The sequence below is a fragment of the Argiope bruennichi genome, chromosome 8 (genome assembly GCF_947563725.1).
Source record: "Argiope bruennichi chromosome 8, qqArgBrue1.1, whole genome shotgun sequence".
NCBI lineage: Eukaryota > Metazoa > Arthropoda > Arachnida > Araneae > Araneidae > Argiope > Argiope bruennichi.
Window position 1 is genome coordinate 18,851,214 of NC_079158.1, and position 15,590 is coordinate 18,866,803.

Sequence of the window (15,590 nt, forward strand, 5' to 3'; positions counted from 1 at the left end):
GCAATTATTTTAAATATATTGGTGCTGGAGAACAGCTGGTCTTCAAAAGAGCTGCTTAAAAGTAAAGTTTTAAAAATAATTAAAAAAAATGGATAATTCAATTTTAAAACAATATCATGCTGCGATATTTCAAATTATTTATTATTAAAAAACAAATTATTTTCTCTCCTTTATCACCATAAACAATCACCAGCGTTTAGTGAATTTCTTGACCGAAATGTTTTTCTTCCAAAAATCTTCACTAAAAATTTTATGTAGACTTTGTTTCATCCTTTCATCGACCTCCATAATAAATAAAGACTGTGGAGGAATGAAAATCATTATGATCTTTTCAATGGAAACAAGAGGACGTATGTTTTCGGAAACATTTCTTAAATGATCATATTTGACATAAAACAAACGCAAATACGAAAGACAAGACATTAACGCACACACCTCTTACAGAACAGAGTCTCATCTCAATATAACAACAATCGCAATGTACGGTGGGTGCTTACCTAATCAGGCCTCGCCATCTATTATCCATAAGAGAAGATAGAGTAATGCAACTGCTACAAGACAAAAATCAAATCGAGAAGAAAAAATAAGCTTTTGAGTGCATTAAGAGTTCAGTTAACCATGTGGTCTTCCTGGGAGGAGCTAGCTGCCAATCATGTAAATATCAAGTGGTCTCACTGTTGATATTAGTATATTTTCTTTTCCAGCAGAAGTGAACTTGACTCCTGTACTAGGGGGAATGTGATCTCGGCTATCACTCTCCCGAAAAATTTTATGTGTAGTTCTCTAGGCCTACTACACTATGGCGTAATCACGTGCCTTTTGTTGTTGATGTTACCAATAAACCACATAAAAGACAACATGTATCTTCAAGTCATTTCACCCATGCAACAATTTTCACTATCAAATAAATTATTGTGTAATCAAGAAAAGCAACGATAATTCATTTGCAGGGTGCACAATCTTCAGGCGGCTCAAAAGATTTTGAGATAAACATAATCTCAAAATCATTCTGTGGGCTTGGACAGACTGCTTATCATGAAATAATTTATATACAGCTATTAATTTGGCCCTTGTATATATTTGGACTGTTATATGTTTGAACTCATATTTATGGATCATCTTTAGTCACTCTACAAGCCTTTTGCCTTTTCTCCTGAATGAATACACAGAATACAAACTTGCATTATCCATTATCCAAACAGGAAGCGTAAAAGAGGATGCTTTACAAATCCTGATTCATCAGTATTTACCATTATATCATTTATTTGGGGCTGAAAAATAGATTTTTTTTTGCATTCTTTTATACTTCCATAAAAATTAATTTGTATCATGGAAAGTTTTTTTACAATTGCGTATACAACGAAGAGTCTATCTCGAGCATTGAATTACTGAATTTTTAATTCTAAATCTGCAATTAAGTGAAAGTAATAAGTAATATAAAATGCAAAAATGACTTAAAAATGCATCATTAACTCAAATGCCATTATATTATTATAGGAATTAAAATAATAATAATAGGAAGTTAAGTAAATTCGTATATTAAAGGGTTAATAATATTCTAGCAATCGATAAGAAACTAATTCACGAAAAATTGTTCTAGAACATACCCATCAATATATAATCAATGATGATGTCGTGTCCGCGTTACCAAGAAAAGGGAGTGCAGTAGCTTCTGAGGGTAAAGACCCCTGAGTACCCGAGAGTAGAAGTCTGACTTCTAGCTCATATGAAGATGGAACTCACACATTCGCTTGCACAACCCCTTTTTACAGGGGTGCACATTCACACACCTCACGGATAAAACACAGATGAAGAACAACCATGTCCGAACCAGTATTCGAACCGGGAACGGCCAGATCAAGGTGAAGATGCGTTACTCCTATGCAAGGATGCCGGTACAGATAATCAATAAATTATCGAATAAGGAAACTTGTGAATTTCGTACCTATCAAAGGTGCAAAAATGGATTTCATGATGGCTTTAGTTTGCTTGATGACGATTTCTTGTCCACAGTTCAGAGTATTAACCAAAATATTGGCATTGCGCAGAGCGTTCTTGGCAGGCCCGCTCATGACCAGTATGTAAGTGTATGCAATCAGAACTGTACGACCTCGACCTGTGAAAACATCGAAAAATGGTAAAACGCGAGATATTTCAACCTGGACACAGTTAAATGACGGCAACACAACACTCATAACTTACGATTTGCAAAAGTTTTTTTTTTTTTTTTTTTTTTTTAACAAAGGATTGTAATGTTACCAGTTACTATCCTTTCTATTTGGAAACTCCGTATGCGAAAAAGTAAAATTTGAAAGTTTTGTAATTGTTTTAAAAAAAGCATTTCGAGATTTTTGATGAATTACCACATTTTAAACCTTCTAGAACACAAACATACATTTTTGAAATTATATTTATCTTTCTGTAAACTTAATATTTCAAGAACAAAAAAAAAAAAGAGAAAGAAGAAAGTTGGTATTTGGTTTTTACATCAAAATTATATCAAGTTTTGGGCATATTGGGCACTAGAAGGTTGTCTGTCATGTATATTATAAAAACGTAAATTTAAAAAAATTATTGAAAATCACATAAAGAAATTGATTTAAAAACAATTTAAATCAGTTTGAAAAAATACATCGCTCAGTGAAAGATAGTCGAAGATGGAAAACACCAAATGTTTCAATCTTGAACAAATAAAATTTTGTTTCAGTTTCTAAAAAAACACAAACAAACTTTCTATCAACAAAATGGAACTCAAAATATTAATGAATCTTGTTTAGATTCACCCGCATCCGAAAAATGCATGTTTGAAATTGTATCGCTTTGTCATTCTCTTTGTTTTGATCTAGATGGATGAAATTTGAAATGCGAAAACTATAATTGCAGATTTTTATCAAATTTTGAATGAAATTCAGTGAGTTCACTCATCTGTCTAACTGGCTATCCGTGCGCCATCAAACACGATAACTGCAAATCCTAAAGAGCAAGATATATAAAATTCGGTTTAAGTTAAGCATCTATAATGTAGATGCACATAAGATTCCGAATCAATCTATCAAAGAGTTAACTATTCTTTAAATGTACGAAAATTACCCATTGGTGTTCATACAATTTTATCTTCTCCGTGGTCACAATTCTTCTTTATTCATTATTAACATTATTCTTTCGTTCTTTACACAATTTCCTACGCAAGAATGGATGCTAATGTTCTCTTTTTCTCTCCCTGTCTTCTAAACTGGGCCGCGGTGGCATGGTGGTAAGGTACAGACCTCAGAACGGGAGGGTTGCAAGTTCGAGACCAGATTTCACCAAAGAACCGCCGTGTAAGTGGGCCTGGTGCGCGCTAAATCCCTCGGGGCCAAACGTCCTAACGCTGGTGTGGTGTGGAAGCTGGAATAAGAGGTGCTAGCTCAAGTGTCGTCCTCGTCATCTGACTGCGATTCAAAAGCACGAGTTTCGTTCCAAACTAGTCTTTGTGTTGCTTTAAAGTGGGACGTTAATAAAACTAAACAAACAAAACTCTCTTCTAATAATCCATCAGTATGAGGGATTCATTCTTTAATATTTTAAATATTTCGTATTAATTATGTTGAATCTGACATTGAGAACTGATTCAGGAAAAGTGTTTTTATATATGAAACCAACTTATCAAATATAGTCAAAATTAATTTATGAAATCCCAGGAACAAAACAAACAAAAGATTCGTTGGCCTGTGAAACCAAATTTTAGTCTAACACAACTGTTGAAACCTTTCAACACAAAGGCCTTTCTTTACGATGAAATAACATTTCCTCTAATTTAAATTATATTTCTAATTTCAACCACAAAGGAGAAGTGTAGAAATAAAATTTTCAGTTTCCTATCATTTCCACCCTTTTTATTCTTACTAAAAATAGTTTTCACCCTATCAATTTTATGACATCTTCTAGCAATCGAACTGTCAGATTTTTTTTTTCTTATTGTTGCTGTTGTTGCTTCTGTTTTTGTTACGATTTTTGTTTAACTTTATTGCCATTATTAAAAATCTTGGAGAAACATCATTTATTTTACAATCGTGGAGAATTTAATTTAATATAAAACAGTAAAAGGTCTTTTCATTTATAAATGATATTATACATGTTTCGTATGTTCAAAGAAAAAGATTTATGTGGCAAAATTGCACCTGTAGTTCGAAATTCCGTAAATAATTATAAAAAATGAACATGAAATATTATAGACTTCATAATTTTTCTTGTATTCGTTTATCTAGATTGAAACACCCGTTGTATTCTGTGAGTAGCGATTTTTATATCGCACATTTCACATACAGAATTATTTGTCTATCCTTTGCCTTTATCGTGAAAATGATTATTAATTGTAGTGACATGAAGCGACGTTCGGTCTTTCTGTCTTTCTTATAACAACTCTTCATATTACTGATTTTTTTTTCCTTCAATGAATGATTTTCGCATCACACAATTCTTAAACAATTTACCGATATAAAACAGTGTTAATAACGGTCTGTTAATAAGCGACTTTTATTTCAGTTGTAAAATTTTATCATTCAGATTCTAGATTACTGATATTTTTTTTCTATTTGATGAATTTTATTGAAATGAATATGAAATATCTATTGTAGTACCTCTTTTTCCCTTTGAGCAGAGAGCGCCCCTTGTGGCGTTTTACAGAAGACAAGCAGTGGAATGACAGACATGCACCCTGAGGTCGACTTTTTCTCCAGGCGCAACCCTTGCGCTAACACCGACTACTTTCGGCTGGAAACTGTGGAATCCCTCCACCATACTGTTCTTTAACCTAATTTTCTATGTGTGTCTGTTGTAATAAGTATTTGTAAATTTTGTAGTGTAGCTGTGTTTGTGAAGATTAAAAATATTGTATTTCAAACCGGACAGTTCTTTAAAAAACCTCAACACACCACTATACTATGAATTTGATTGTAATATATCATTTTCTTTGAAATAAATGAGAATTATACTAATGCATATAATATGCATTAATGAATCAAACACATTCATAAACTTCGTGCTTTCGACTTCAATTGTCAATGATAGCAATGCATATTACTTAAACAGTTTTATATTTAATGCCAATTTTTAATTCCATGTGCAATGTCAATACTTACATTTTTAAATTTTATTTATGAGGAAATAAAAAGAAAATCCTTAGAATGCTAAAATAACTACTTACTAGAAAATAAGGAGGGCAGAGCTAGCAGGACGATGCATCGAACCTCTGGCTTGAATGCTAGAGCATTGGTTAAGATGACTCCAAGAACACAGCAAATGAATGTTGTGATTCGAGGACTGCAATTCAATTGATACAGTAAGAAGAAGAAAATGGCTGTCGTTAAAAGAAGGCCAAAAAGAAAACCAAAGAAACTTCTCAAAGTAAGATTCTCGAATGATCCTGCTAGACAAGGTCTCCTGTAAAAAAATTATAATTAGAAATAATAACCGGATTAATATTTATACACTTGTTAATTTAATTTCAAACCACAAAATTTAATACTAAACTACAATTCCTTTCACAATTCTATGAAAATGATTATATAAGAGATCCATTTTCTGTAAAAAAAATTCAGTATCCAATGATACTACTTTCAAATTCCTCAGATGCTGCAAGCAAGTCAAAATGCCGGTCAACAAGGGGTTGACCGTCTGTCAATCTGCACTTTCTAAAACATATAAACATATAAACACGGTAACACAAAAACGTAGTGGTCAAATTTGGTGTGGGATTTATACCATCATCAAATTTGGTACAATATTTTAAACACAATGATCAAATTTTGTATGGGATTTTCTGACTAGAAGTGTAGTTTTGAAGAAGTAGAAGTGTAGGCAAATTTTTGCTTCAATCGGTTTAGAAAAATGTGTCTACATCAAAATATCTAGTTAATCGCCAAAACACTCGCCAAAAATTACATGATAGGTTCAGCAAAAATGCTAAATTTATGCCAAAGGTTTGTTTTGTAACTATTGTACGCTAATGCCATGCAAGGTGTTCTGTGAGATAACATCTTTATTAAAGAGAATATGCGAAAGTTTTGGAAGAACACACCCTCTAGTTCTTTTTTAACGATCAAGTGATCAAAAACGCTTCAGTATTGTGCCAGCAAAACTAAATTTTCTTCAAAACCTGCTAAATTTTCATAAGATACAGTAGATGATTGTGGCACTTATTGAGATTTTGCCATGCATTCGAAGTAATATTTGAGTATGGGCTATTTTTTCTATCAAAATAAGGTTTCAATAATTCTTAATAGAATAGTAAATAAAAAAAATGCAAATAACAAATGTTCTTATATCTATGTGTTTTACAAATTTGTGTGAATATACATTATTTCTAACCTGAAAAAACTTTCTGTATTCACTCCATCTTCCTTTCGCATCTGAGGATGCAGGCAACATGGGCAAAATGTCTTGCAAAAATTATTCTTCAGACATTCTAGAAACCAAGTCCACAATTCTTCATACCAAGGATAGCGAGGTCTCTTGCCGTGATGAATTCTCAGGGCATTCTCCTTGGCTCTTTTCAGACGCTTTACAGCTCTTTTCAGTTTATATGCTCTCAGAATAATTCTAAGACTTATCATAATTAACACTCATGGAGGTAGGTTCTTTAAAAGTCCATGATACGAGATCTGAAAAATAGTAACAATCTTTAAAATGGATGCGCATTCAGCCAATTTTCATCATTATTATGCATAAAAATGTTTTATGAGATTTCAAAAAATTTCATTCATAACTCATCCAAAAGTTTTCTATGTTACTTTCAATATCCTAATGAATATTGAAATTGACATACCATAGTAATACATATATAGAAGAAATATTTTTTAAAAAATAAGAAAAATCGAAGAACCAATTTCTCAATTCCATGCACTAATCTGATTTCTCATCCTTTTGATATGAAAGGAAATGATGTTTAATATGAAACCTCATGACCTCTAGGTATGTCATTACTCTATTGTCATCACTACCAATAATTGACAACAATCATTACCATCATTTTCAAGAAAATCTCAAAATTATTTCTCCTTTTTTATACGAGAAAAAAGTCACTACAATATTATCCAGCTACGTAGGTCACAGGCTGGTTGCCCATTGCCTCCCTTCATCCTCGAGATATAACAAGATAAAATTCTGATAAAGCCCTAATACCTTGGCTGATTTAACCAGTTTTATAAGTCGGTATATTAAAAATACTAAGGAAAATAAAAGAACCATTCCCCCCATAGCAACTACTGATCTGATTTTGTGACTTTTTGCTTCGTATAAAACCTTGTACCTTCTAAATATGTTATAAATGGTCGTCTATCCCCCAACTCGACTATGTATTTCATTTTCGAGAGGAATCGAAAAGTTATGCACTGTATATCCTCTATGAAATAACAACCATTGATCCAATTTCACCAATTTTTATATCATTTAAAAATTTATCATTCTTATATATGTCATCAATAATTACTTGTCCTCCACCATGCTCCATTTTCAGAGATATCGCAAAATGCAACTTTCGCAGCACACCCAGTCTCGATAATTGTATCGATTTCGCCAATTAATCTCGTCATTTTGCTGGCATTTCTAACCAAACATAGAGCTCTATATTTCTTTTTCAACTAGCTGTAGTTCATCTAATTTAAGTGGCATGGCTAAATTAATACTTTTAAAATAGTGGGTGAATAATTAGTATCTGAAGGCAATTAGTTCTATCCTTACTTTTATAATCTTACTCAATATCTTCAGAACTGTACAGTTTTATATTCAAAATCTGAAATATCTTGTATTTCTTAGGTACTTCTCCTGGAACATAAAAGTATTGCGAATATCCCCTGTAATCTAGTCAATGGCATGGCTGAAAATCTAAAAAAAAATGATATTCTTATTTATTTGTTTCTTGCTTTTATACTGCAATGGCTGCAGTAGCTAATCTATACCATAATAACAGACAATATCTAAAAATCGTTGAAATGCAATTATTAGTTATGTTTATATTTAGTTTTCAGTTATATTATTATATATAATATTTATGTTTAATGGCAAATTATATTTCACATGAAAAAAAGGTATTTTCAAAGTTTGAATTATAGATAATAAATAAAGATATTTAAATGATACCTGCTCAGAATCTCTCTCTCAGAATTTGTTGTTTTAAAGAGAAGTGGAACTATTAAATTTATTATTTAATTCATAATACGTTAAACAAAATTTCTCATATATTTATCTCATATGTAAAATTTGCCACTTTCCCGTTCTAAACATAATTTTCTTGAAAACTTTAAACCCTTGACTCCTCTTCAGTTTCAAAAGAATTCCGAACAATGCATTTATTTATTTTTGAAACAAATCCATAAAGCCATCTATTCAAATAGTAAAATACAAAATGTTCAAATGAAGCCTTAAACAAATAAAGCGGTGATTATTTATGTATGGTTATTTAATCAAGTACAGATAAAAGTTTTTAATTCAAAAGCTTTAGTAATTTTGCATAGTAAGGAATAAGATAGAAGCGCCATTTTTTGAAGATCTTGACACTCCATAGAACTTAAATGCAACGATGTGATAAATTTAAAGATTCCGAATGAGAAAGCTAAAAAGCTTTCTAGATTCTTGAGAGAAGATTTGCTAAGAGAAAATTAATAAAGTTGCAAATCATACTATCATTAAAAAAAAAGAATTTTTTATTCTCTAATTCAGAATATATAAAAAGAAAATATTGCAATCATCAGTAAAACAGAGTTTTTCTAAGGTATACCATATTGTGTATTTAAAACGATCCAAATTAGGATCGGGAAATCATATGATTATAACTTCATTTTGATAGCTGTAATCCAATCATGTAATTTCCCCCTAAAAGGAAAAAGTAAATTTGTGCTAAAATAAAATTTTTATGTATGTATTTTTACATAAGCTTGAAAGTTAGTCACTTTTTGAAAACTTATGCAATTTTCATAAAATAAAAAAAAATCAGGAAAACACTTACTCTCATTGATAAAATAATTAAATAATTTGCTAAACAACGAGATTAAAAGTGATCTTTTATACTCCCTCTGTATCTTCTATAATTAATTCTCAAATAAAAGATGAAATGCATGATTCAGAAGCAATTAAAGCTTGGAGAAAATATATGGCAGTGGTTTGCTTTCATCAGTTATATTTTAGTTTCGCAAAATGTCTATTTCATCATATGTGATGCATGAGTACTGATTATTATTCTTGTAAAGTTTTGCTCAAAAAGTTTTCCGCTTGAATTCACATAATAAAACACAATGCAGATTATTCAAATGACGTCTGTTATCGTTTGAAAACGTCCCAAAACACATCATGAAATCTCTCTAACACATTAATTTATGTGGAATTGTAAGGTAAAACTGCAGTAAACAAATATTGGATTCAGAATGGATACCAATATTAAACTGATATGGCGTACTGCACGTGAATGCGCGAACTCGCGTCACATAAATAAAAAATAAAATAAATGGATGTAGCTTCGATTTAAAAATAATATTAAAAATTTTATTTTTCGCATTAAACTATTCTATTATAAGAATATATTATCAAAACAATTTCTTAACTAAATTCTTACTGATTCTGTTGTCAGATGAAATTTAAAATTAGTGTAATTTAAGAATAGATCATATAAGGAGAATACATTAGTATATAACAACACTTATCATATGAATATCATTTTTCTATAGACAGTGATTTCAGAATTTGCCACTTATTTCTTTCACAAGCAAGATTTGAATTTATAAGATACAAATCCACTCGATATGCAGATAGATAACATTCCCCTATACCTAAGTCACTAAGTCACCATCACCTAAGTTTCTATAATCTGCCTATAGATGGCGCCTACAGAATGAATGCTAATGGAAAGTCACGTCACAGGCAATTAGCAGTTTTCTTCATGGTATTGTCAAGTGCGAAGTTACTGAAGTCAAGAAATCACCGATACCACTGAGCAAGCAATGACTTCACACTTACAAACACTTTCTGTGATTAATCCCAATTACAATTATATGCGGTTTCGAATGATTTCAATGATTCTGTAATTCTAAGAATAACTGGTCCGTTCACTTTTCAATCCATTCACATATTTCATCCTTTCCCTTCATGATTTCAATTAAGGTGATGGGAGAACAGCTAATCTGAGGCTGAAAGTCTGTTTTAACTTTTTGTGTCCTACTGCAGGGGACGTCCTTTCTTTTCCTCCTTTACTCTCCTTCTTTCAGAAGTGTCGGTCAGACATTTAATGCGTTCTCGGCAGATGTTCGCTGTGGGAATCTGAATTCCTTGACAGCGATTGATATGTGCTTTCGTCAACTAATTCGCTAGAAAAAAATACAGTTAAATAACACGATATTTTAATGCGTTTTGTTACGATTGACATCTGGAACCTTTTACTCATTTTGTGCATAAGATATATATATATATATATATATAATATAAAAGAAAACCTTTTATCTTTTTTAGTGAGTAATTGACAAAACTTTCAATTTATCGTTTATTGATATTGATAAAATCGAATATTTGAGGGATAGGAATCTCTTAAATGGTATTCTGTTATTAAGTTCGACTGAATCAAATTATTAACTGATTTATCATTTTGGTTTGAATAGTTTTCAGTTTTCAGTAACCTGTATGGGAATAGCAAATATAAATAATACAGTGCTTAACTCATCGGATTTATTAAAGAATTCTTAATACTCTTCAAAAACCAAACCTGGTAATTATTTTATTTATATATTAAAGTTGTTTAAACTAATTTTATGTGCTATGGAAATTGTATAAGAGTATCTTATAGACTCTGCTTGATTTTTACCCGCTTAATGAATAAGCAAACCATAGATAGTAATACCGCTATAATGTGTTTTTATTTATAAATTGTGTATTTGAACCGTTAAGCAACAGATTTTTCAGAAAATTATGTAAATAGAATAAGATTTATGCGGACCTTTATTGAATTACCTTGTTCAAGAGTAAAATACACAAAGGGAGGAAGAGATCTTTACAAGTTTTGATCTTTAAAACTTTTATGATTTTGTTGAACAGTATTTTGAAATTAAAGGGGTTTTTTAAATATGAAATTATTAATGTTATTATATATAATTATTATTTGTATTAGCAAAATAATATATTAACTTTAATGTTAAGTTGCTTTAACTTCTAAAACTATATAGTTTTGAGAGACACAAACATCGCATTTTGCTGTACCTAACTTATACACAATAATAATTTTTTAAAAATTTTCTATGAAGCATTGCTAAGAAATTTGCCACATTTTAAAAAAAAATTTCTATTGTATTTATTTTAACATTTAAAACTGGTAATTTGAAGATGCTTTTGTTTTGCTAATAAATATTTTGAAATTAATGAAATTTTATGATATTTTAATATACGCTATGTTTGTTTCTCTTATTAAAACTTTCACTGAAAAAATAAAACAAAGTTCTAGTAAAAATAATATATAGACATTAGACACTGGACACTAGTTGACTGACAGTCAAAAGGTGGGTTGCAATCCTTTTTCATCGATTCCTTTATTTTCAGAATTCCTTTATTTCATTCTTATTCGGTTTTTATTTATTTATTTTTTTACGTACCGATACTCATCAAGTATTATCGGCATTTTCTTAAAACAATTTTATAACAAATTTATGTGTCATTATATTTTCGGGTCTACAAAATCAATGATTTCATTTCTCTTTTATACACTTCTGAAACAGTTTCTAGCAAAAAAAAAAACATAATAAACTTTATGTTAAGGTGGCCATTTATTTATTTGCATTACAATTAAAAATATTTTAAAGAAAAAAATAGTTTATTTAAAAAAAAACATTAGTTAAAATACATTAAAGCGAACATTATAATTTTTCTGGCTAAGGAAAAATCCATGTTACATTGAAAATGAAATAAATACTATGATAAAAACTTAGAAATTTTAAAATACGAAACTATTTTCTTTATCACACTGCCAACTATATTACTGATTATGTATAAAAATCATTGATAGATACCTTATGCCAACATTTAGATTTTCTGTTACACATTTTTTTAAAAAATTCACATTAGGATGAGTTTCTATGCATTGTCCAAGATGTATTTAAATATCAATGATGGGAAATTTATCAGTGGCATTTTATTTAAAACATGTTTTTTTTAAAAGGACTTAAAAACAAGTCATACATCTGTTTAAAAAAACTGGACATTCTTTGGCGGCAGAGAATTTTCATATTAATCCGGTACAGACAATTTAATCATGTGAATATCAAATCATGTCAGTCATAGAAAAATATTAAATATATGACAGTAATTATGGCTTTATATCCATTAAAGGGATATCACATATAGAGATGCATTATCCCCGATTTTTTGAATAACAAATAATTTTGCTATTGTTATTTTTAAATATTTGTTAGAAACATCTGTTATTTCAATCATATTATTAATTAAAAATTATTAATTAGTATTAAATATAAAATTTATTACTTGTAATTAATAATTAATTTACTAATTTAAGTAATGTGTGATTGAATTAATTTATCTATTTCAGCTTACTTCTTAAATAATTTCGAAAAAAAATCAAATTTATTTAATTTTTTTATTGGAGTAAACCATTTTCTGAAAAATTTGAATTAAAAATATACCGGGTGCGGCATAAATTCGGGCAAATTTCAAAAAATCATAATAAAAAAAGGAATGCTCGAAAAAAATTGTGGTTTGCGGCAATATGTTCAGAGAGCCTTTCGATTTCGTTATTTTCCTTAAAAAATGTATTTAAAATTGACCGATAGATGGCGCTCACATGGTCATACCAAGACGGTTTATGCAAATCAAGAAAACACAGCACAATAACATTATAGTACATTTTATTTTAAAGCAAAAGATGCTCAACATGACCGCCACCACAAGGTATTAAGCAAGTGAGGCTCGTAACTACGCCTCTTACAGCTGCGTGTAACATGTCGGCATCAATGCCACTAACGACCAATTGAATGGCATCACTCAGTTCCATCAAAGTGGCAGGAGAGCCCCTGTAGAGACTTCAGGTATCCCCACAACCAAAAGTCCGCTGAAGAAAGATCTGGCGATCGTGAGGGCCCATCATTCTTATATCCTCTGCTTATCACTCTATCCTCAGTGAATGTGTCTAGGAGGAACGTCTTAACGGAACTATTAACGTGGGGCGGAGCACAATCCTACATGAAGATGACGGAAGATAACGCACGTCTTTGCTGCAAAGCAGGCATAACGTGGTCTCGCAAAAGCCTAAGATAGCGTTCTGCAGTGACGGAACAGGTTTTTCAATCGGATACAAGACAACGTTCTTCAAAAAAGAAAGGGCCAAGAATGAAGGACGCAGTGAAACAGCACCAAACAGTCACATGTGGAGAATGTAGTGGTTGGTCGTGTTCGCACGAGGGTTTGATGCTGCCCAGATACGCGTGTTTTGCGTATTGACGTCACCATGCAATGAAAAGTGGGCTTCATCTGTCCAAATGATGTTCAATAACCATTATTGGTCACTTCCATTTGTGAGAGCACCCATGTTGCAAAGGCTTGTCTGTTCTCGCAATCTACTGGCAACAACTGGTGAAATGCCTCTATCTTGTACGGATGCAGTTTCAAGATTTCGTGCAGAATGCGTCGGATCGACTTTTTCGGAATTCCTGTTATTTTACCTGCTTCACGTACACTGGAACTCCCCGTTGAAGTCTCGGCTACCACATTTCTCATGACTCTTTGGATAATAGGGACGCGGTCTGTGATGACGGATGGTCTACCACTTCGTGGACGATCCTCTAATCTTCCCGTTTCCTCAAAACGGTGAACTAAATTCAATATTCCATTTAATGAAACTGGGTTTTTCTTCGCCTTAATTCCTTTCACCGTTCGTAACTGTCGCAATGCTTTAGTCGTGGATTCACCGTTCTTATAGAACAGTTTAACGACTAATATTCGATCCGGTAGCAGTAGCATGCTACTGGCATCGAATGAGAGACCCATTTCCAGCCTTGTGTTTTATAGTTATACTGATTTGCATAAACCGTCTCAGTATGACCGTGTGAGCGCCGTCTATCGGTCATTTTTAAATACACTTTTTTTATGGAAATAACAAAATCCTCTCTGAACATATTCCCGCAAACTGCAATTTTTTTTTGAGCATTACGTTTTTTATTATGATTTTTTAAAGTTTGCATGAATGTATGCCGCACCCGGTATGTCATTTCTTTAAAATGTTTACTTTAGTTCGATATTCTACTAATAGATGACGCCATCAGTAAACAGAATATATGCAGTCATGGCACAAGCAATTAAAAAGGATCTTAATGAAATAGTGCATCATCAACTGCGAAATCGGTAAGTCAAGGTCACTCCCATGAAGTGGAGCGGTGACTTTCCAATGAAGTCTCACACTTTCCAGTGAATTCACCGCTCCGATAAATTCAGTGATATGCAATTCAATGATACGATAATTCCAAGAATAACCGGTTCGTTCACTTTTCAACCCGTTCACAGATCCTATCGATTGTTACTTAATATCGTGATTCAAGACCTGTAATCGAAATATCACCAGTAAGAAGGATTAATAAATAATACCAGTAAGAAGGATCAAGGATTTGATCACACTCCTCTTTGTAAAGTAATGATCACTGGTATTTGTGACTTTTTGATATTGGTTACGTAATAAGCACTCGTAAGATATTCGTCATCCCTTATCACATATGGAATTTATTTGCAACATTGAATATCTGCAGAAACCTCTTTAAGAAAAAAAAATATTTTACTGTGGAGTTTGAGCGCGAAAGAAATCTGATTCATGCGCAATGAGATAAGCATCTCATTACTTCCAGCAATAGTCATTACCCTTCGGGGTTCAAGAGAATTTCCGTTCCTTTACGGATATCGTCGTGAATCTCCATTTGATCCATTATAGAACCACGTTCATCTAGAGACGTAGATCGGGAGCTTTAAGCAAATTATCGGTAAAATGAACAGATATCACAGAACTCCGAAAAAGCGCATGTGAGGGAAAAGATGAAATGCTCCAGACTGTAGACGCCTACGGGGATCATTGTAAAATGAGAAACTCTCTGCTTGTGACCAGTAAGTCCAGTAACAACAATGGGAAATCTTTTCCTGGAACGTGCGTCATTGTGTAAAAGACTTTTTTCTTTAGCTTTAATTGGGCAGATCGTATTGATTTTTACTTTCTATCGTAATCTACGACTTGTAATCGAAATATCACCAGTAAAATCTTATCAAGGATTTGAATCACACCTCTCTTTGAAAAGTATTGATCACTCCTATTTGCGACTTTTTGATATTGCTTGCATAATAACCGTTTGTAAAATATTCTTCATCCCTACTTGATGCATGGGTACTGCAGATGAAATTTGAACCACAAAGGTGAGAAATTAATAATCCATTCATTGGATTTCTTTCTGGTATGAGTACGTTTTATCGATATTTAAATTTATTTTACATTTTCTGCATGTGATGACTTGATGAAATCTTCCAAGTCTTTTTCCAAGGTGATCATGAAACAAAATTTCTGGTACCAGACCACTTCAAGTTCCAGGACA

At 31.7% G+C, this 15,590-nt stretch overlaps 1 protein-coding gene across 1 annotated transcript in view; it reads right to left on the reverse strand.

The window, feature by feature from the left end:
• Positions 1-6,593, reverse strand: part of LOC129980588 (DC-STAMP domain-containing protein 2-like) — a 47,656-nt gene extending 41,063 nt beyond the window's left edge. The window contains exons 1-3 of the mRNA XM_056090969.1: positions 6,349-6,593; positions 5,186-5,421; positions 1,946-2,116 (exon numbers count right to left, since the gene is read on the reverse strand). Of these exons, the coding sequence (XP_055946944.1) occupies positions 1,946-2,116; positions 5,186-5,421; positions 6,349-6,593 (652 nt within the window). The remainder of the gene's footprint in view (positions 1-1,945; positions 2,117-5,185; positions 5,422-6,348) is intronic.
• Positions 6,594-15,590: the final 8,997 nt, after the last annotated feature.